Raw genomic sequence first — 22,785 nt, forward strand, 5'->3', positions numbered from 1 at the left:
AAATAGGTGCTCCCAGGTGGCTGTTATAACTCATTTCAACCTGGCCGAACAGGCATGAATAAGCCTCTTTATTGTTGGTTTTATCTTTCCTTCAGTGCTTGGGAATACAGAATGATCTCTAAAAGTTTACGCTTTATTAACTTCATGAGCCACCAGAAAAATTCCTTCAGTATCATCAGGATAATTCAGCAGAGGTACCTTCAGTGTCCTGATATGATTCTCAGCCTCACTCTTTTCTTTCTTAAAGTGCTTCATAAGCTCCTGGATATTCTGTTCATGTTTTGTTTTCACACTCTGCAATGATGATGTGAGATCTTTCAGCTCCCTCTGGTGCACATCTCGTTCCAGCTTTAACTGTGTGATGACTGTAGCTGTTTCTTCATCCCTGGATTTTGCCTGTGCAGTGAGGTCAGAAAGGTCCTTAAGCACTGCTTTCTTGGCTCTTTCTTCCTCGGCCAATTTATTAGCAAGATCTGCTCGGATGGCACTCAGGTCCTTGATGGACTCTTGCATCTCAAGAAGTTTAGCTTTGTCCTGGGCCTGGCTCTTCTTGAGCTCTGCAATTTCTTCCTCCAAGTGAGCTTTCTCAACTTTCATTTGGCTTTGGATCTTACTCTGCTTTTTCAATTCGCTTTCCAGTCTATGGATGGTATCCAGGGAATTCTTAACTTCCAATTCAAGGTCAGCTTGATGAGATTTAATATCACGTAGTTTCTCCTCCTTGGAGTGAAGCTCCTCCTCCTGAAGGGCACGCTTTGTTAGGACATCATTCAATTCCTTTCGAAGATTCTCTATTTGTTGTAATGCTGCATACATCTGGGTTTTCAATTCATCCTTTTCTTTTAAAATCTATCAGGTTAAGAATATGAAGCAAAAGAAAAAAATAAAAGTTACTGTAAAATTCACCATAGACTGTGCAAAATAAAGTTTTAGTCAGCAAAATAAAGTTTAACCCACAAGGAGAAACAAAATTCATCAAATAATTTTTGTATTTTTTCCATTTTGTAATAAAAATACTTTTAGGCTACAAAGCAGAGGGGCAAGGGGCAATATATAATTGTCCTGAAATAGCAACACACTGAGATATATATTTCAAATTTTCATCACCAAAACTTATTTCAATCCATGGTTACAAATAATTATTTAAATGTTAGATAGAATTGAGCAAGCAAATGGGGAAAGCAAAGACTCCCATTAAAAAGAAAACTTACTAGAGGTTGAAATAATACAGTATTACCTAAAATAATAATGATGTGCATTCCAATGATACACTTTTAAAAAGGAGAAATCCCAAAACAGAGATGGAAAATAATATAGGGAAGCATGCAGATACAATATAAGAAAGTTTACGGTACATTCAGCCATTATTTTCAAAATATCAATGGTGACAAAAAGTCACCAATATGCAACTGGGAGCCTTGAAGCCCACAAAGATAGAAATGAGATTAAGTCAGGGAAGGTGGGGAAAGGGCTCAAGTGAAAAGTCAAGGGCCTAGAAGTCCATCATTCTATGCCAGCCTCTCTACGATTTACAATGAGGGACAGAGGCCAAGGGTTAACTCTTCTGGCCTCTAATTTTCACCACCTAATCATTGCAAATAAAACAGTGGGCAGCCAAGGGAGCCAAGATTGTTTTCTATACAACACTGGCACCAAAGATAATCTCCGTGTCTACTTACTGATGCCCACACCATGTCTTGAAACAGGTGGGGGGAAAAAGGAACCAATTAAGACTCATTTCAGAATTACAAATAATGAGTTAAAATGCAAATATTTGCAAGACATTTCTACACTTCACATTCTATACTGCAGTGTAAAACAATTTATGATAAAAATTTAATGAGTCAATCACTCCAAAAAAAAGTTTCCCCAATCCCTCTCAGTTTTAACTGAAAGAAAGAAAGAGCACAAAGATAACATGAGAACTAATAAAAGGAGGTGAATAAGCAGTTGAGCTCTGACCAGAAAGAAGCGAATTTGATTCTCAGTTCAATCATGGGCAATTCTATGGCCTCAGAGAAATCATTTCTCTTACTAGAGAAAAGAATAATAGCTATTTCATAAGACTGTGATGAAGATTAGTGAGAAAGGGGAAACAAAAAGTTGGAGTAGAATTTAAGTTCAAGGAGGTACTAGGGTCTCGGGGAGGTGTTTATGCAAGGTAGTGATCAAAACTGTAAAAAGAGCCAGGCCCAGTGGCACACACCTATAATCCCAGCTATTTGGAAGGCTGAGGTGGGAAGATAGCTACGGCTCAGGAGTTCAAAACCAGCCTGGGCAACATAGCAAGACCCCATCTCTACTGTGAAAAGACAGGATAACTGAAGGGAAGGAACTCTGAAACACAGATGAAGGAGTTCAATTTCAAAAGAATGTAAGGTAGGAGAAATATAGATGAGCCTAAGGGTAGATGTATTATTTTTCTACTGTTTCATAACAATTTCGAACAGACTTAGTAGCTTAAAACAATACACATTTTTTATCTCACTGCTTCCAATAGGTCAAACAGCCAAGCAAGGTATTCAGTTTAAGGCCTCCTAAGACTAAAATCAAGGTATCAGCTGGCCAGGGCTCTATTCTGGAGACTCTGAGGAGAATCCATGTCCAAGTTTATTCAGGTTTCTGATACAACTTGTTTCCATACAGTTGTAGGACTTTGGGTACCCATTTCCTTGCTAGCTTTTGGCCAGCGATTATTCTGAACTTCTAGAAGCCAACCTTGTTCCTTGGCTTATGGACTCTGCTATCTTCAAAGCTTGAACAGCTTGATGAATCCTTCCCAAGCTTCAACTCTCTCCGAAGTCCCCTTCTCCCAATAGCCAGAAAGAAAACTTCTATTGAGGGCTCATGTGATTAGATTAGGCCCATCCAGATAATGTGATCACAGGAGTCATGTCTTATCATATTCATGGATTCCAGAAATTAGAGTAACTTCTTTGGGGAGGGTCATTCTACTTACCAAACTAGAGAGCACAAAAACTGATAGAATCAAGTTTGGGCTGTAAAGATGGCGTGGGAGGGACTGAGCAAGGGTAGGGGCCTTCAGTATAGTGATATCCATTTGAAGCAGATAACTTAGCCCCCTTGGCATGAGTTGAGAGACTTATAGGCAGTGCTGAGGATTAAAATCATATTTTCATAATGAAGTCATACCATGTAAAGTGTCTTTAATTATGAAATATTATATCTTCCTGAAATTGGATTAAAAAGCAAAGGTATTTCTTTTTCTCACATAACAAGAAGTCCAGAGATAGGGTCGTTCAAGAAGAATCCCTCAAAGCTCAGGCTCTGCTACTCTGTAACTCTCATCTTTTGCTGTCTTTGCAGTGTTCCAAGCATCACATCAATTCCTGACAAAGGTGACAGCCACAGGGCAGACCGTCACTGACCTTGTGGATCAAGTTTAGAATATCTTTGGCAATACAGATACTAAAAACTAAGCTCTGTCAATTTGCTTCTGGTTAATTGCTTGCCTAGTAGCCACAGCTTAAGATTTTGTCTAGACGTTTCTTTGAGTCTGAAAATGTCTTATGTCTTTACTGCCATCTCAATACCCTGGACATACCCAGGGCCCTCAATTGAGTAGCCTTTATCTTGAGGAAGATCAGAACAGTGGAACTGGGTCCCCTTTGGCCAGGAATGCTTAAGTACTTGAAAGGATCCTGAGAAAAAGGCTTGATTTTTAACTCTTTTTTTTTTTCTTGCTGTTTCCTGCTTCCCTCTTATGCTTGCACCAATTTCAGTTTGGATAAATAATTTGGCTTTTCCAAGCCTAAAGGATTCCAAATTATCAGACTCATAGTCAATATGGATTATAGATTGCAGACTGCAGGCTCCTCATCTTAAAAAAGGAAACAAACAAACAAACAGAAACGAGCAAAACTCTGCTTTTAGACAGACAAGTTTCAACCTAAACTTGTCTTTCTCTTGTAATACCTTACTGAAGGCTGAAATATGCACACAACATACTCCAACATCCTAAAGTGTTCCTACCAGTCACTTAATACTATCCTCTTATTCACAGCATCAATGCCCCTAAATATGATTTCTCTTTAAACCAGTTGCTTCCAACCACATAGCAAAGTTTACCAACTTTCCCTTTAGAACAATATGATCCTCTCTTGCCCCTTACTCTATTTCTCCTCTCAGCCAATCCTACAATTTAGGTTATTTTGCTTATAGCTCCTTATTGCTAGAACTCAAAGTTTACATAAACGTGAATTTCTTCTGCTGAGGGTAAGAGAAAATCCCAATCCGAACTGGTTTAAACCACAAGAAAATCATTCCAGGCAAAACCGCTCCAGAGACAGTATGTCAAAGCTCTGGCTCCACCTCTCTGCAATTCTGTACCTAGTGATGGTCCTGCATTAATTATGAAGTCCAATGTGACAGGAAGAAAACTGAATCCAGAAACTGGCTAGTAAACCAGAGGAATACAGAAAGATCAAAATTGGGTATTAATAGTTTAAAAAGCTAGGTGGTAGGGAAGAGAAGAATTCTGAAAGATCAGACACTGAGCTTTGGAACGGAAGGCTTGAACATGGAACAATTACAGATGAAGATAAAATTTAAACACAGAAATTCGACACTGAAGTAGAATTATTTCAGTGAAGGTCACTATAAAATAAGACATTCGTGAATTAGAAGGATACAGACTTCAGTAGGTTGAGGACTTGAACTCTGAAGTTACTAAGGATGATGGCAAGAATTACATGGCATAAAACAGGCTGATGCAAAGCCAAGCTAAAATCCTTGAGAAATGTAGGTGCATAAATGATAAATAGCCAGCAGTCAAGAGCAAAAATGGGAAAAGAATGTTCTAACCAGGCAGTCCAAGCTTCCAAAGAAGGGGCAAAAGAAAAGATTATTGAAAAAAGGCCTTAAAATAGTTGTGTGAAGCCAAAAGAATAATACTATCTAAAACCATGGCGATTATAGAAACAGAAGCCAAGTCCTCAAAGACCTGAACACAAAGTATTATATATATAGTTTGGTTTTGTTTTTTGTTTTGTTTTTTTTTTTAATTAACTAAAAGGTAGATGAGGGGATTACTCAATATTTTTGTTTTGTTTTGTTTTGTTTACCTGCATGTGAGAGAAAATGCAGGCAGATGGCTGGATTATACTAATACATACTCTAGCATTTCTTGAACTGTATGTGATAGGACTGTATATGCATTCAAAAAATCGTACACTTTGGCACTGATCCTTCTTACTTTCAACCATTCAAAAATTCAGATTTTACAAGATAGCATATATTACATATAACTCTTTTTTTGCCAGCAGGAGGGAAATATGCAGAAGGAATATATGGTAATTTAAGCTTCTTGAAGTCAAACACTATCAAGCAAAAAGCTCAATACATAAGCAAGCCAATTATTCTGCCAATTCAGCAGGGGGAAAAAAAAACCCTGGAAAGTATTCCCATTATCCATATTAAAAAAGAATATGAAAAAAATTGGAAACATTCAGAAAAGCATATACTATGATCAGAGTCCAATCTTTTCCTTTATCGTTTTCAAAGCACCCATACAAACCAATGATTTCAAACAGTACCTTAAAAGAAAAAGAGAAGCAAAAATACCACAACTTACAGCTAGATTATTTGTATCTATTAAGTTTTCGGTCTCCTAATATGTGTTACCTACATATCCCTAAAGTACACCACAATTCCCTGATGTAAACATCCATTTCATTGTCTTTGAGGAAAGTACACAGTTCGATCTGTCTGGGTTTTTTTTTTTTTTTTTCTGCAGTGATATGCGATTTGATATTACACATCATTCAGTCATGAAGTAGTTTTGTAATATGATATCTTATAATCTTACTAAGATTCCAGAAATGTAAAAAGCAGGAAAAAAGAAATAAATCAGAGAAGTTTTTAAGAGAAAAAAAGCCTTTTGTCATTTAGTATATTTTTTAAGTAACAAATCTTAAAGCAGAAAATAAATTATGCTAGAAAAAGAGAACTGGCGGTAGACACAGAACCATACTGCAAATATGAGGAGAGCATCATATGAGCATATAAAATGACTCAGTAAGGGTACTTATTAAGTAATTTATTCTTTAAGCCACCATATGTTATATTTGTAAATCAGTATAATTTTTATTTTAATACACCCTTCCAAAATACCTTGGAGTAAGTTTTTGAAAATAATTAGCCCTAAAAATCAAAAAGAAAGTAGCCGTATTACAAATGTGTTAAGGTGGCTTTGTGATTTTATTAAGAATTAAATATCCCTTTGAAATAATATTCAGTAATATATTTTTTAAAAATTTTTCCAAAATTATTTACCACGTATTTCCACATCACAGATTTACTGAGCACATTTCTTACTCTTTTTCCTTGAAAAACCATTGCTCTAACTGCAACACGCTGCATTAATTTTTAAGGCTTTTAAAGGAGAAATTACAATGCCTGCTGTGATAATTGTGTTACGAACTTAACTGTGGCAATCACTTTAAAACTGCTTCTTTGCTTATCATTAGTAATGCTAAGTGATAAAAATAATTGGAAGTATTCTGGGAAATGATTGTTAAACAATTTTTAATATTCTGAAAACTCAACGTAGAAAAGTCTCAGCACCATGGACTGGAATACTGTATGATGACATGGACCCTTCTAAATCTCTTCTAATTAAGTAAAATCTCCAGATGAGATTTCAATCAGTCAATTCCCTCAACCACTCCTCTTGCTAGCTACCTACCTACCTTACAGTCAGGCTCACTGAGCCAGTTGCCAGATCAGGCTGACAACAGAATAATCAAGATAGAGCAATTTCCTGGGATCAGATCAGTTCAGGCACAAGTCTGAAAGGTTTAGAACTGCTTTACTTCAGGGCAACCAGCCACCCAGTATGTGTCAGATGGGTTAAAATGAAAAGCAATCTGCAGTGAGTGCAAAATGATCATTTTTTTCATCTTCTATATGTCCGAGAAATTCATATGTAAAAGATAAAGTATCTTTTCCATGACAGCTCATCTGAAATAAGCATCTGTCACTCTTAAAAGCTGAAAATTGATTTTATAAATATAATGCCCTACATTTTGTTTTCTTTTCAAAGAAAGTCAACTTATCCAAATGATTATTCTTTTGGAATGTACAGAGTTCTTGACAAGTGACAAATGACAAAGCACAAATGATAAACCAAGAATAAACATGGATAAAAATCAATCATGACTTTCCTGCTTATTATCTTATAAACATCTGGGTTTAATTCAACCCAAAGATATATCAGATGAGAATCAACATAGGAGCATAAAATCCATTTAAAGTAACCGATTATACAAGAGAAAAGTTAATGTGAAATGCATACATAGATGAGTGAAACGCGTTTTGTTGCTATCAAAAGGGCATAAAAGCAAAGTCTTGAAGAGAATTGTGATCCCATAACACTGCTCAGTCAGTGAGATCCTCAGCGTACGCATTTAAGTAAGCCCATTACAGTTGCTGCCAGTAAATGGCCCTAGTAACTACTGCATTTTTTAAATGCTTCTTTCTAACCAATACCTAGTTGAAATATATAAATAAATGAGATTTTAAAATACATGCATTGGGAGGAAAGTTGTGTGAAAATAAGGAAGATTTAATAATTTTCTTCCATTGGAATATTAGGAGATTAAAGAATAATTCAATTTAGGAAACTTACACCTAAACTGGGGCAAGGGGTACATCTATTGATGGGCCAACTCTGAAAAGCCACATAATATTAAACTATGAAAAGGCTTAAGTAAAAAATATTTAAAAATTAACTTTTATACTTTGAAACAGTCAACCATAAGGATTCTTCTATCAAGGGCATATTGATTATATGCACAGTATGGCACTCAAGTGTTTTTTCAAAGGACAGATGAATGAATGGATGGGTCACATTGAAAACCATTCCTTAGGAATGTGGCTTTTATACCTGATTATTCTTGCCTGTCAGTTCATCAACTGTTTCAGATTGTTTCTCCAACGCTCGCTCTAACTTCTTATGTTTAAGCTTCCACTGCCTAATGGATTCTTGAGCTTTCAGTTTCAGGTCTTCCCTCCTCTTCTCCGCCTCCTCTTTCAGGGCCTCTGACTGCTGGAGCTCACTGAGGTACTGCTCAGCCTGCTTGGTTGCATCCTCTGCATGGCGAGTCAGCTCTGAGATTTGAAGGTCAGCATGCTTACGCTCAGCCTCACATGTGTCAAAGTGATTCTGGATCTCCTTAAGTCGATCCAACATCTGGAGTTGCTGTTTTTCCCCATTCTCCAGTTCACGTGTTAAAATCTAAGAATAAAGCATGTGAAACATTAGGAACAAATGCTTGTCAAAATTAGATGTGTAGCATATCATCAAACAAGAATCTCTAATGTCACTGAAATGGAAATCATCTGTATTAAAATTCATTAGCAATCAATTTAGAAAATATGAGTCATTTTCTTTGTATTTTATAACCACATTAGTTGGGAACAATTTTTTATATAAATATTCCCTCTTTTTTGGACTATTTTATTGTCCAAAAAAGGAAAATACGGGTTTCCAATTGACTGTCACTAAAATAGAAGGCACTTTTGAAGAAAACAATGTGCATTATTTTAGTAACAACCTAGTGTTCTGTCCAACTGAAGAAATATTAATGTTTTAAAATTTGTCAGGTTATCAGAGAACTATTAGTAGCAATCATATATAACATTTTGCTTTCTGGCAGCAAAACAAAATTATAATAAAAAAAATAAGTAACAATAAAGTGACAGAAACATCAGCATAGATAACACTATATTAGGTTCCCAATAAAGTGCTTATACATTGATTATTTCCAGATAAACCAACATAATATTATATGTTGAAGCACTTATCCCAAGCTGATATGAATCACTACAGTACACATTTATAAATACATTTAATTTAACTTTATTTTGAATATTTCTCTAATCAAGAAAAAAAACCTTAAGTCTAGCTTCCCTAAAGCCAGGATGGTGATTATATATTTGGAAATTACACTAAATCATCATGATTAATACATATTTTAAGAATAAGTAAATATTTTAAGTTTAAAAATGAGAAGATATTGTTTTAAGTAAGTTTATACAAATAAAATAATCATTAACATTAAGCCGTTAAAGAATCATTAACATTAAGCCACTTTTGTAAAGCTTTGTAAGAAAGTGATAAATTCAGAAATAAAGCGCTTACAATGGGTCACATAAGCTGCCCCTCCTGAGCCTTACTTTCCAAATACTTAGTGGCAACAATGGTAACATAAAAATGTCATGTGCCCAAATAAGAATGGGTTCAAGGGGCTAGAATGAGGCTGTGAGTTGGATAAACAATAAATAACATCTCCACCGAACTAAGGCCCAGACAAATGAAACTAGAAACATTTACCAAGCTCCTTTGGCCCCATCAGCAGAGTTTCCAGGTCCAGATTCCATGATCTATGGCTCAAATAAGGTTAAATATAATCTCCCTCATGATTAAAATCATAGTCTGACATTACGGCAAACATTTTTTTAAATGCCTCAAAAACAAACTTCATTTTCTAGGCAACAGGTTTGCATTTGTCCAGTTTGCTAAATTCAAGGCAGCCTGGAAGACACTGCATCCACCCAAATGGGAAATTGAGAACTGTGTACTTGTGTGTGTAGAAAATTCTACAATAAGATCAGAAAAACCCATGTAATTGTGGTTTACCTTTTGCTCTTATTCTAAAAGTATTACCAATATGCTAGAAATCAACTTGATTAACAAGCAGCAATCAAGTGATTCCTCATCAAAAGAGAAATGGAACTTATTTTTCTTTTCAACAAATCCTTGGAAAGAAAGTGGTTACACTTCCTGTTCATCAGGCATATGGTTTATAGAAAATTAATAGGACACAGTCTTAATACCAGAGAAGCTAACTCTAATTAGGGAGGTATTTTCATCAACCACTATCGTAGATAGTCCTAGGTGCTAAAACATGATGGAGAGTTACCTAAAGGCGTCTATAGTCTACAGTGTGGCTGCAGACAGTCTCCTATAGGAGGTGATGCATAAGCTGAGATTTAAAAGAAAAGGAGCAATAATAATCAAATAACTATGACTGTGACTGAAATGCATTGAGTTCTCAAGTTATACCAAGATTTAATGCTTTATATGAATTACCTCATTCAATCCCAACACAAATCTAAAATGAGACACTATTATCCCCATTTCAGTGAAAAGTAACCAACATTTGCTGCAGTTAATAATTTGTTCAAGACCACATACCTAATAAGTGAGGGCATAGGGATTTGGACCTGGATAGTTTGCTTCTAGAACCCATGTTATCAACCTATTGCTAAACTTCCAGATTCTCAGATGACCCCAACTCCATGCCTCTTCAGTCACCCACTGCCACGGTTTTATCTTGGTGTTTTTATCAGAACTGCCACCTTTAAAGCAAGAGGTTCCTCACTCCATCCTCTTCCCATAACTCTTGGATTTAATTACCAATCTAATCAGCTATTACACCCTCTTCCTTCTGTGTTATCTGTGCTTCATTGTCAAGGAGATGACCACTCCCTTGAGATTTCTTTTGCTAGTTTTAAATCCTGGCTTTCTAACCCAAACACTATTATTTTTTCACTTTAGCCAATCTCTTGCTTACACCGAGCCTCCCTCTTTAAACTGTTCATTTACTGAACATTACCAACAAAACCACCAACTCTAGGTGAACTTAAAAAATTACTAATTCCTACGTTGGGTTGAGTCCTGTAAGAAACATCACACAAGACTATCAGTTGATGTGACCACACACTGAGAGTCAACTCATTGGCACCCAGAAAGTCTTCCACATGCCTCAACCCAGCTCACACAAGGGCCATTATTACAAAAAGTCTCATCTCTGACCCTCCCATTTTTACCCTTGGTTTTGGTATGTACTATAGTTCCTCCTTCAAAAGTAAAATTGAGGCAGGCAGTTAATGCAGGATACCCCAAATATATCCTACTTGTATTTTAAAATTTACCAATGGTCAATTTCTTCTCTTTTCCAGCCTCCAAGGAAAGGGGATTCTTCCTTAGACAAATAGCCTATCTCTGTGATTTTCCTACTTGACTATTCCACTTTACTTCTCTCATCTCAAAAACTAACAGTAAAGATTTTTAAAAATAAAAACAAAGAAAAACACCAGCAACAAAAGCACTTTTCTCAATCCTACATTATCTTCTACCAAGTACCATGTACTCATCTACCTCTTAAGCCAAGCTCCTGGAAAGAGTAGTTCATACTTGATGCTCCCACAACCATATTTCAGTTCTCTTGGTTCACTACGTCTGGTTTCCATCATACTATGAAAATAGCTCTCATCAAGATCCCCCAAGATCACCTACAGCCAAATACGAAAACTCTTTCAAAACCTTACTTTGGGAGGCCAAGGTGGGTGGATCACTTGAGCCCAGGAGTTCGAGACCAGCCTGGACAACACAGCAAAAGCCCTGTCTCCTACTAAAAACACAAAAATTAGCTGGGTGTGGTGGCACATACCTGTAATCCCAGATACTCAGGAGGCTGAGGCACAAGAACAGCTCGAAGCCAGGAGGTGGAGTTTGCAGTGAGCTGAGCTTCCGCCACTGCACTCCAGCCAAGGCCACAGAGCAAGATTCAGTCAAAACAAAACAAAATAAACAAAAATTTCCTTCACTTAGCTTCCTTGTAGCATGTGACACTGTTAATAACCCCTTGCTCATTCTAACTCTCTGCTTCCTTAACTTTCACAATACCACTTTTCACTAGCTCTCTATCTTCCTCTTCTTCTTTCATAATCTCCTTTCCTGAGTCTCTTCTACCATTTAGCCTCTTAAATCTAAATAACTCTATAAAGTTCCAATATTATGAATCATCTCACCTACACAATATCCTTGGTAGATGAGTATTTAGGTAGACAGATATTAGTAGGTATTAGTAAGTCCTACATTCAGAAGCCATACTAACTCCTCATCTCCAGACTTTCAAATATCTAATGGCTTCATATCGGGGGAACCCCAACCCCGATATTCAGCATGGGTTCTTTTCTATTTCCCTAAGTGTTGGCTGGTCTGAGAAATAAAGGGAAAGAGTACAAGAGAGAGAAATTTTAAAGCTGGGTGTCCGGAGGAGACATCACATGTTGGCAGGTTCCATGGTGCTCTCTGAGCCGTAAAACCAGCAAGTTTTTATTAGCAGTTTTCAAAGGGGAGGGAGTGCACGAATAGGATGTGGGTCACAGAGATCACATGCTTCTCAAGGTAATAAAATATCACAAAGCAAATGGAGGCAGGGCAAGATCACAGGACCACAGGATGGGGTGAAATTAAAATTGCTAATGAAGTTTCAGGCACGCATTGTCATTAATAACATCTTATCAGGAGATAGGGTTTGAAAGCAGACAACCGGTCTGACCAAAATTTCTTAGGCAGGTATTTCCCCGTCCTAATAACCCTGGGAGTGCTATAGGAGACCGGGACTTATTTAATCCCTTTCTCTTCATCTTCAACCATAAAAGATAGCTGCCCCCAAAGTGGCCACTTCAGAGGCCTACCCTCAGGGGCGCATTCTCTTTCTCAGGGATGTTCCTTGCTGAGAAAAAGAATTCAGCGATATTTCTCCTATTTGCTTTTGAAAGAAGAGAAATACGGCTCTGTTCCACCCGTCTCACTGGCAGTCAGAGTTTAAGGTAACCTCCCTTGTTTCCGGAACATTGCTGTTATCCTGTTCTTTTTCCAAGGTGCCCAGATTTCACATTGTTCAAGCACACATGCTCTAAAAACAATTTGTGCAGTTAACACAATCATCACAGGGTCCTGAGGTGACATACATCCTCCTCACAAAGATGACGGGATTCAGAGATTAAAGTAAAGACAGGCATAGGAAATCACGGGAGTATCAATTGGGGAAGTGATAAATGTTCATGAAATCTTCACAATTTTTGTTCTTCTGCCATGGTGTCAGTGAGTCCCTCCGTTTGGTGTCCCTGACTTCCTGCAACAGCTTCATAACTTTCTACACTTAGAAATCTCACAGGTGTCTTACATTTAGTAAGTCAAGAAGTAAACTTATCTGAGGACCAACTCCTAACAAAAAGGCAGTCCTTCTAAAATGGCAGGAAAGTAGCTCTCTGATGAGGGAGGACGGAAATGAGTTAAATTGTGTATTTTAATAGTGAGAAGATCTGAAAAAATCACTGTAGGAAAAGAGGAAATGAACAACTGATAGATGTTTAAAAGATGACAAACAGAAATAAGGTTCTAGTTAGATAGTCTCAAATTGATAATGGACCCAAGAGTATACCAAATTCTTTGGATTTCTCCAGCAACTCACTTGAACCCAGAAGGAAAATAAGTTCAGGGTTATTTATTCTTCTGTAATTACAGAGCAACAACAGGGAGCACAGGATTAACATATTCAAGCCCAGAGCTTATGCAGGCAAACTCTTTTGTTCTCACATTTTAAAATGGCAGACTCTTATATTAACATGCTATGTGCAATAATTCACTTTGAATAACATTTGAAAAGATCATGTCATTGATTGGGTATGTGAGTATAAAAGAACAAAAAACGGTATGGATCTTCTTGTAAATAATTGTGATTTTCACTAATCAACAGGTTTGAATTTGTCCTAGATGAACACCTCTTCTAACTGCCCTGAGTCTGGAAACTATCAGTAGCTACACCTTTGCTATCAGCCTGTGTTATTTTTAAGGTAAAATTCATTATAGAGGTCCTTCCTATATTCTCCTAAGGATCGTATTCAGCCATTGTTTTGGCATTTCTTTAATCCACCTTCCTCAAATAATCAATCAGAAAAATCTAACTGTAATAAATATTTATCCCACATCAATCAAAGGACTGTACTACAGAACCCTCATATCAATTCCCAACACACATACACTCTCACTCACATACACATGCACATATACCTAGAGCATGTAAGTGTACAAACACATAATAAATCCATGCATAAATGTTTTCAGGATATTTATAGTAAATATTAAGGCACAAGTAGTAAATATTATCTTCCTGATGCACTACAAGAAATGCTAAATGAAAAGCATTTTTCTTATTTATTCCATTATAATGATTTTCAGTTCCATTATTACTATTACATATTCCTGGAGGCATCTTCTACACTGAAGAACTTTTTATATTTAGATTGTGTGAAATTATCTCAGCCACTAAAGCAGAATGGTTAAATTTTGTATCACTTAATTAAGTCCATGTTTATTTCCGCTATATAAGCAGTGTCAAAAAAAGGAACAACTCAAAAACAGAATTATCCATATTACCATACATTTTTGCCCATACAATGCCAAAAGGCTTATAAAAGCTCCATCTAAATCTAAAACGTTATACCTTTCAATTCCCCTTCTTTTCTCTTTCTTTCTTCAAGTGGGAATAAATGTTGATGGATAGTTGTGTTGAAGGTCTCAGGTTTGCTGGTAGTTAGAAGGATTTATAGGACTCAGCATAATACAGTCATAATTATGTTAAGATTTATTAAAGAGGAGAGATACAAAGCAAAATTAGCAAAGAGAAAAAGGCACATGAAGTGAAGTCCAGTGGAAAATAGGTGCACACTCCAAGAAATTACTCCCAGTGAAATTACACAGGGCATGTTCAATTCCTCCAGCAATGAATTCTGACAACACATATAAAGTGTTATCTATCTGGAAAGCTCATTGTGTCCAAAGTTTTAATTAGGGGCTGGTCACTTGGGCACCAGCTACCTGTATGGAGCAAAATTTTAGACTCTCAGAAATCAGGTGGTCAAAATAAACTATATTTTTTGTAGTCTGGACACAGTGAATTCTCCTTATTATTATTTAAGTAAAACTTTATTTCAGTGTAGAAAACTACTTATCATCCAAGTTCTCAAATGCCAGAAAAGAACTGTTAAGCCTGCATCTAAAACATTTTCCATGAGGGTTTAAGAGACATAAAGTAGACTACCGTATAGGTGGCAACAATAACTACTTATTTGTTCACTGATGGAACAAAAGTATAATATAATATAATGCAATTTTTCCTCTACTAACACTTGACAGTGAACACACACAAGAGACTGGACACCTTGGTGAACATTTAAAAACATATATCAAAAATGGAAAATCTACCCCCAAATAAGCCAGGATACTCTAAACAATACATATTTTAAATAATCATTTTCATTTATAGTATTTATGTACTTTGTATAGAAACTTGTAAGGGTAAGTGAGAAAACTGCCAGACTGTAATGACTCAAAAGTCACATCTCTCGGAAGACACTGGCATCTCATGGAAAGAGAATGAGTCACTCAGGCTTGCGTTCAAATCCCAGCTCTATCCTGTGACCTTAGAAGGGTGCTTACCCTTCGTGAACCAAAGCAACGTTGTCGTGGGAAGTCAGGGACCCCGAATGGAGAAACCAGCTGGAGACGTGGCAGAGGAACATAAATTGTGAAGATTTCATGAACATTTATCAGTTCCCAAATAATACTTTTATAATTTCTTATGCCTGTCTTTACTTTAATCTCTTAATCCTGTTATCTTCATAAGCTGAGGATGTATGCCACTTCAAGACCACTGTGATAATTGTGTTAACTGTACAAATTGATTGTAAAACATGTGTGTTTGAACAATATGAAATCAGTGCACCTTGAAAAAGAACAGAGTAACAGCAATTTTTAGGGAACAAGGGAAGACAACCATAAAGTCTGACTGCCTGCAGGATCAGGCAGAAAGAGTCATATTTTTCTTCTTGCGGAGAGCCTATAAATGGACGTGCAAGTAGGAGAGATACTGCTAAATTATTTTCCTAGCAAGGAATATTAATATTAATACACTGGGAAAGGAATGCATTCCTGGGGGGAGGTCTATAAACGGCTGCTCTGGGAATGTCTGTCTTGTGCAGTTGAGATAAGGACTGAGATACGCCCTGGTCTCCTGCAGTACCCTCAGGCTTACTAGGGTGGGGAAAAACTCCGCCCCAGTAAACTGTGGTTAGACTGGTTCTCTGCTCTTGAACCCTGTTTTCTCTTATTTAAGATGTTTATCAAGAAAATATGCACACTGCTGAACACAGACCCTTATCAGTAGTTCTGCTTTTGCCCTTTGCCTTGGGATCTTTGTTGGACCCTTATCAGTGGTTCTGCTTTCTCCCTTTGTCCTGTTCCCTCAGAAGCATGTGATCTTCATTAGACCCTTATTAGTAGTTCTGCTTTTTCCCTTTTGAAGCATGTGATCTTTGTACCTACTTCCTGTTTTACACCCCCTCCCCTTTTGAAACCCTTAATAAAAAACTTGCTGGTTTGAGGCTCAGGTGAGCATCACAGTCCTACCGAGATGTGATGTCACCCCCGGCAGCCCAGCCGTAAAATTCCTCTCTTTGTACTCTTTCTCTTTATTTCTCAGCCGACCGAGACTTATGGAAAATCGAAAGAACCTACGTTGAAATATTGGGGGTGGATTCCCCCGATACAACGTCACTTATAAAATGGACTCAACACCACCAACTTCCAGAGGAGTGATAACCTACATGAAGATAAAGCACCCAAAAGAGTAACTGACACATTTTAGAAACTCAATAAAGAGAACTTTTTGTATCTTGCTAGCAACAATGTTAGAATTAGTGACATAATCCAATGTCTTTATTTTACAGATCAGGAAATTGAGGCACAGGAAGAGTAATCAATCCAAGACAAGGTAGATAGTTTTTGGCAGAGAAAGTACTAAACACAGGTCCCTAATAGTCAATCCAATATTGATTCCACTTCACTATGTTAATGGCTTGGATACTATTCAAATGACCCCTTTAATAACTAAGTTGCCATGTTCCTTCCAGACAAGAGGAACTCTTGAATAGGAATCATACGTCCTTGATGCAGAGGTTTTTCTGAAATGTTTGTGAACTGAAAAAAACAATCACAGGATAAGGTTGACTTGTGTTACAACTAAACCAGGCATAGACTACTTACTTACTCCTTTCTATGTTAAAGACAATAGGCTAGGCACTAAGGAAGTACTTCAGTACAAGTACTGATTGGGGTGAATATGAATGAGCAGGAGAGAACAGACATTGCTGTTAACTAGTAGAAACCAGACTTAAATTAGTAGGTTTCAAGAGAAACTACTCTGTTCAGCAAGACCTCAGAAAGAAGAGAAATGAAACATGAGAAAGAAGGCAAACTAAAATGTGAAGAGAAGATTGGGTCACTTATGGAAAGAAATGAGCATTCACTACCATAAAAACGCACGAGCAACAGATTTCACTATTGGTAGCTGATTATGACAATAGCTTGAGAGGGCTAAAGAGAGATTTAAAAATAAGGTCAGGTTGCTTATCAGTTCAAGGGCTTTTTTGGCTGAGATGATGGGATTTTCTAAATATAAAATCATTTTGTCTGCAAACAGAGACAAATTGACTTCCTCTCTTCCTATTTGAATACCTTTATTTGTTTCTCTTGCCTGATTGCCCTGGCCAGAACTTCCAAAGCTATATTGAATAGGAGTGGTGAGAGATCTCCTTGTCTTGTATCAGTTTTCAAAGGGAATGCTTCCAGCTTTTGCCCATTCAATATGATATTGGCTGTGGGTTTGTCATAAACAACCCTTACTATTTTGAGATATGTTCCATCAATACCTAGTTTATTGAGAGTTTTTAACATGAAGGGATGTTGAATTTTATCAAAGGCCTTTTCTGCATTTATTGAGAAGGAACTTGAAACATATTTACAAGAAAAAAACAACCATATCAAAAAGAGGGCAAAGGATATGAACAGATGCTTCTCAAAAGAAGACATTTACGTGGCCAACAAACATATGAAAAAAACCTCAACATCAGCCGGGTGCAGTGGCTCACGCCTGTAATCCTAGCACTTTGGGAGGCCAAGGTGGGCGGATCACGAGGTCAGGAGTTTGCGACCAGACTGGTCAACATAGTGAAACCCCGTCTCTACTAAAAATACAAAAATTTAGCTGCACAGTGGTGGGTGCTGGTAATCCCAGCTACTTGGGAGGCTGAGGCAGGAGAATCGCTTGAACCCGGAAGGCAGAGATTGCAGCAGTGAACCAAGATCATGCCACTGCATTCCAACGCGGGTGACAGTGCGAGACTTCATCTCCAAAAAAAAAAAAAAAAACAAGCTCAACATCACTGATCATCAGATAAATGCAAATCAAAATCACAATGAGAAACCATCCCACAACAATAGATGCTGGTGAGGCTGTGGAGATACACAAACACTTTTATACTGTTGGTAGGAATGTAAATTAGTTTGGCCATTGTGGAAGACAGTAAGGTGATTCCTCAAGAATCTAGAACCAGAAATACCATTTGGCCCAGCAATCCCATTACTGGGTATATACTCAAAGGAATATAAACCATTCTGTTGTAAAGATACATGCACACGTATGTTTACTACAGCATTATTTACAATCGCAAAGACATGGAATCAGCCCAAATTCCCATCAATGATAGACTAGATAAAGAAAATATGGTATCTATACACCATGGAATACTATGCAGCCATAAAAAGGAATGAGATCATGTCCTTTGCAGGGATCTGGATGAAGCTGGAAGCCATTCTCCTCAGCAAACTAACACAGGAACAGAAAACCAAACACCGCATGCTCTCATTCATAAGTGGGAGTTGAACATTGAGAACACATGGACACAAAGAGGGGAACAACACACACCAGGGGGGCCTGTTGGGGAATGGGGGGTGAGGAGAGGGACTTAGAGGATGAATCAATAGGTATAGCAAACCAACATGGCACACATATAACCTATGTAACAAACCTCCATGTTCTGCACATGTATCCTGTTTTTTCTTTTCTTTTTTTTTTTCCAGAAGAAATAAAGAAAAAAAAAGAAAAGTAAGGTCAGAAATTGACTTAGATACTGAAATCCAGTTTAAGCTTTCAAAGGTTTTCCAGCAGGAGAATAACATGATTAGGTATGTACTTGAGAAAGATTAATCATCAAAAGACTTTATGCTAACACTAGGATATTAAATATTATGGCAACATTAAAAATAATTGAACATAATCCTTTTAAACAGGAATGGACTTTTAGAACCAATTCTTCTCTCATCTGAATTGAATTTCAGCAATCAAATTCAATGGAGCTGGCTTATCACACATAAGAACAAACTGTGGCATTTGAAAGACTGGAAAAGAACACATTTGTCAGTTTTTCTGAAGACAATACACATTTTCATTCAATTCAATAAATATTTACTGCACTCAGCAATATCCTAGTTGCTGAGACATGAAGATGAATAACATAGCATATTTCTGTGTTCTATTGCTCCAGAGAACTACAGGGCCTAGTAGGCAAGACAGACATCTCTCAGTTATTTTTAATAAATGTGATATATATGAACAATTCTTTGGGATCTATTTCAAATCTTGCCTCTCTTCCAAATTTATGCTGCCTACTATATGCTAACACTTCATTCCTGAGTGACTTTATCTGATTTTATGGTGAAGAAAGAAATGATACTTTCTTCAAAACAACAGCCATACGTTTAAAAAAAAAATAGGTAGTGGCTAAGGAAACAAAAGAAGTTAATTTAACAGTTACTACAGAAAGTATTAAAGAGAAAAAGAGTGGGCAATGGGGAAAAAAGAGACAGAAACAGAGGTGGAGGAAATAAAATGAATTCCCATGCCAGCCAATCCAGGAAGTGACACAGCTCCCAACACCACTCATGCCAAAGTATGCCTAGTACTATCTTCTTTCATGATCAAAGCTCCCTTAACACCAGTGTGAGTAAGGGAAAGGGGCTTGAGAGGAAAATGGTAAAGAGGAAAAAGACCAACATGCAAACCTGATCAACAAGACGCGGCTCCCAAATATTCACAAGTAAAGCTTTTCGTAACACTGCAAATTAATTTGACTCTACAACATTTAAAAAGAATGATCCCAAGATAAGGGACAGGACAAATGGAAAATCAATTATTTGTAAAGCCTCTATTTCATCCTGAAAAATTAGTGAAGAAAAAAAGCCACTTGTTTAATTTATTCCATTTTCCCAGTTTTATGATATCCGAGAAAATCTCTTCTAAATTTTAGGACAAAAAAATTAACTGTAAATTATTATTTTAATGTTTATACTAACTAAACTGTCAGTTATGGAAATACCATATACATGATACAATAGTTGAAGATTTATAGTTACATTTTTATATATTTATATACTATATATAACACACTTTTTCGTATGCTAGAATAAATACGTGTACTGCAAAATTATGTGGATGTTTACATTATACTCATTTTACAGAACATAAAGAATAATTTTAAAATTTTAATCATTTTTAAATAAAAGTTTTTATAACTTTGAATTAATGACAAGTTCATTTTAATGTGTTTTGGTTACAAAACCTTGGTATGCACACAATTAATTACAATATTTCTTATAATACCACACAAACCAAACTGCAATGATGTGTTTCATAATATGGTTTCCAGAAGCACAGTACAATGAAAAGTAGCAATTGCCTAAATGTATCAAAATGATATACTGCAATGATAATGATATTTCAACCATAGGCATATAAAGTTCCATTCTTTCCAAGGGAAATGCGGTAACATTAAAGCTAGTAAGTGGTAGACAAGCCAATGATAGAATTCCATTTGAAATATAATTCAATTAATTATCTATAATGCTGACCCTATGAACAAAAATTAAACTAACCCCTGTGCATAATATGACTTCTTTAAAATAGGGACTAAATGAAAATATTGAATGAATATAAATGCTGCGTCTAAACGGGATACAAATACCATGGTGAGAAAAATAGCTGACTCAAGTGCAAAAACATATATATGTATGTTTATGTATATATATGTATATATTTTTATATATATAAATTGTATTCATATTTTGTATTTATTGAAATTAGGCTGACTTCTAGCTTGTTGGAACATTTTACAGTTTCCTTGTGACCAGTTAATTGCATTTAGATGCAATTAACTAAACTAAACTAAAATGAACTACATGCTTTAAAAAAATCTTCAAAGAAATTATGTATTGCATATAACATTATTGATGTGTGTATATATATTTATAAATGTGATATTAAGATTAACATGAATTCAACTGACATTTGCTTGGGTGCCAACTAAGGACACAAGGCTGCTCAAGGGCAATGAAAAATACATGGTAAGGTCCTGTCTTTCAACTAAAAGAAAAACTGATTACTGGCACTGTCAGGTATGACCCAACAGCAATCAGCCCCCATTGCCACCTCCCTCTAACATATTCTCCTATCATATGGAAATCCAAAAACTGAATACTTAGCACTCACTTGAGCTAGGTATTGGGGAAAAAATTAGGATCTCTCAATTAGATGCAATGTTTAGAGATTTGGAATGTGGAAGTGAGGCAGGGACCATATTCTTGCTAATTTGGACATACTAGTCATACAGTATAGTCATACCGTATGCTACTAGTCATACAGACATTATTTGTTTTGTTCTGCAGTGGATCTCACCCTTGGTCCTAGCTAAGAGGCCTTTGCAGCAGCAGCTTCCCAATCCCTGGAAGCCTAAGCAGGACCATGTCTGCCAATGATATTACAAACACTTACTAATAGAACACTACAGCAGTTCTATTTCCAGTACTAACTCCTAACTGATATTATAAAGTTTTGCTTTTATTGAATAAACTAAAGAATTAACAAATTTAATAGAGTTTCACCTGAAATTTTCAGATTCTCAATTAAGCCATCCCTTAGTCACCTCAATTGGGAAATTAGTTTGACATATGCTTGCACGTCTTGATGAACTCATTCATTTCAGCATAATTTGAGTTTTTCATGAACTGATACTGAGAGGATAAGTAATCAATTTTCCACAGTCAGGAGAACTAAGGCAAGTCTCTTTGAATAAAAGAACTCAAATCAATCAAAGGAAGTCTGGGAGCCCTGAACTATACCTACATGAAGCTAAATTAGGCTATCATTCATTGAGACCATACTCTTTCAAACGGTGTTTTTTAAAGTAGTGATTGGTTGAAAGTAGAATACCAAACTTAAAATGTGAGTCAATTCTTTTCAACTCAAGCAAAATTCACTAACAATCTTTAAAACTTGATTCAAATTTTTAATGAGTGAATTAGGAGACAAATAAAAACATCAGGGGCCATGCTAATAACCATATCCCATATAGTATTCCTTTAAAATACAACCTACTGTCTTTTCTATCATTCTAATTTTGACCACATATACCATTATCATTTTGTTTTTGCCAAATGGAGCAGAAACACACAAACTACATCAATCCCAAATAATAGGTTCTTCAGTCTTAGTGATTAAAAATACTTATTTCTAAACAAATCCTACGAGAGGCTTCATACAACCTCTTTGTACTTTTTAATAAAACATGATACTAAACTTAAGCAAACTACAGAAAATCATGTTCTATTAATTAAATACATTCATTTCTTTGGGAAGAAATAAAATATTAACTTCTCTTTCATTCACTAGATGTACACTACATGGAAGATTTTAAATACACATTTCTTTAGAGTGTTTAACTTAAAACACAAGGGACATGTAATTAACATCTAGACCTCAGTAACACACAAGGGAAATTCTGACCCTGGAACACATATCTCAAAGTACATTTCTGTTTTCTTAATTTATCTCACACCCTATTAGACTGATAATTTTAACACTGCAACTCTGATGTTTAAAGTAGGCACTTTGGGAGAATAAAATTTTAATATAAATAGGATAAAATTCTTCAGTTTAAAGCAGATTGGTATTTGAGACTGCTTTTGATTAAGTGAGAACAACTTCATTATAGATTTGCTATGAAATGCAATAGGCC

The 22,785-nt window shown here is 36.3% G+C and overlaps 1 protein-coding gene across 9 annotated transcripts in view; it reads right to left on the reverse strand.

Moving 5' to 3' along the window:
- Positions 1-22,785, reverse strand: part of CEP128 (centrosomal protein 128) — a 457,806-nt gene that overhangs the window by 304,928 nt on the left and 130,093 nt on the right. For all 9 annotated transcript variants that reach the window (XM_077938779.1, XM_015144269.3, XM_077938780.1 and 6 more), the window contains 2 exons: positions 7,907-8,257; positions 199-849 (listed from right to left, as the gene is read on the reverse strand). In XM_077938779.1, coding sequence (XP_077794905.1) covers positions 199-849; positions 7,907-8,257 — 1,002 coding nt within the window. The remainder of the gene's footprint in view (positions 1-198; positions 850-7,906; positions 8,258-22,785) is intronic.

The sequence above is a fragment of the Macaca mulatta genome, chromosome 7 (genome assembly GCF_049350105.2).
Source record: "Macaca mulatta isolate MMU2019108-1 chromosome 7, T2T-MMU8v2.0, whole genome shotgun sequence".
NCBI classification, from domain to species: domain Eukaryota; kingdom Metazoa; phylum Chordata; class Mammalia; order Primates; family Cercopithecidae; genus Macaca; species Macaca mulatta.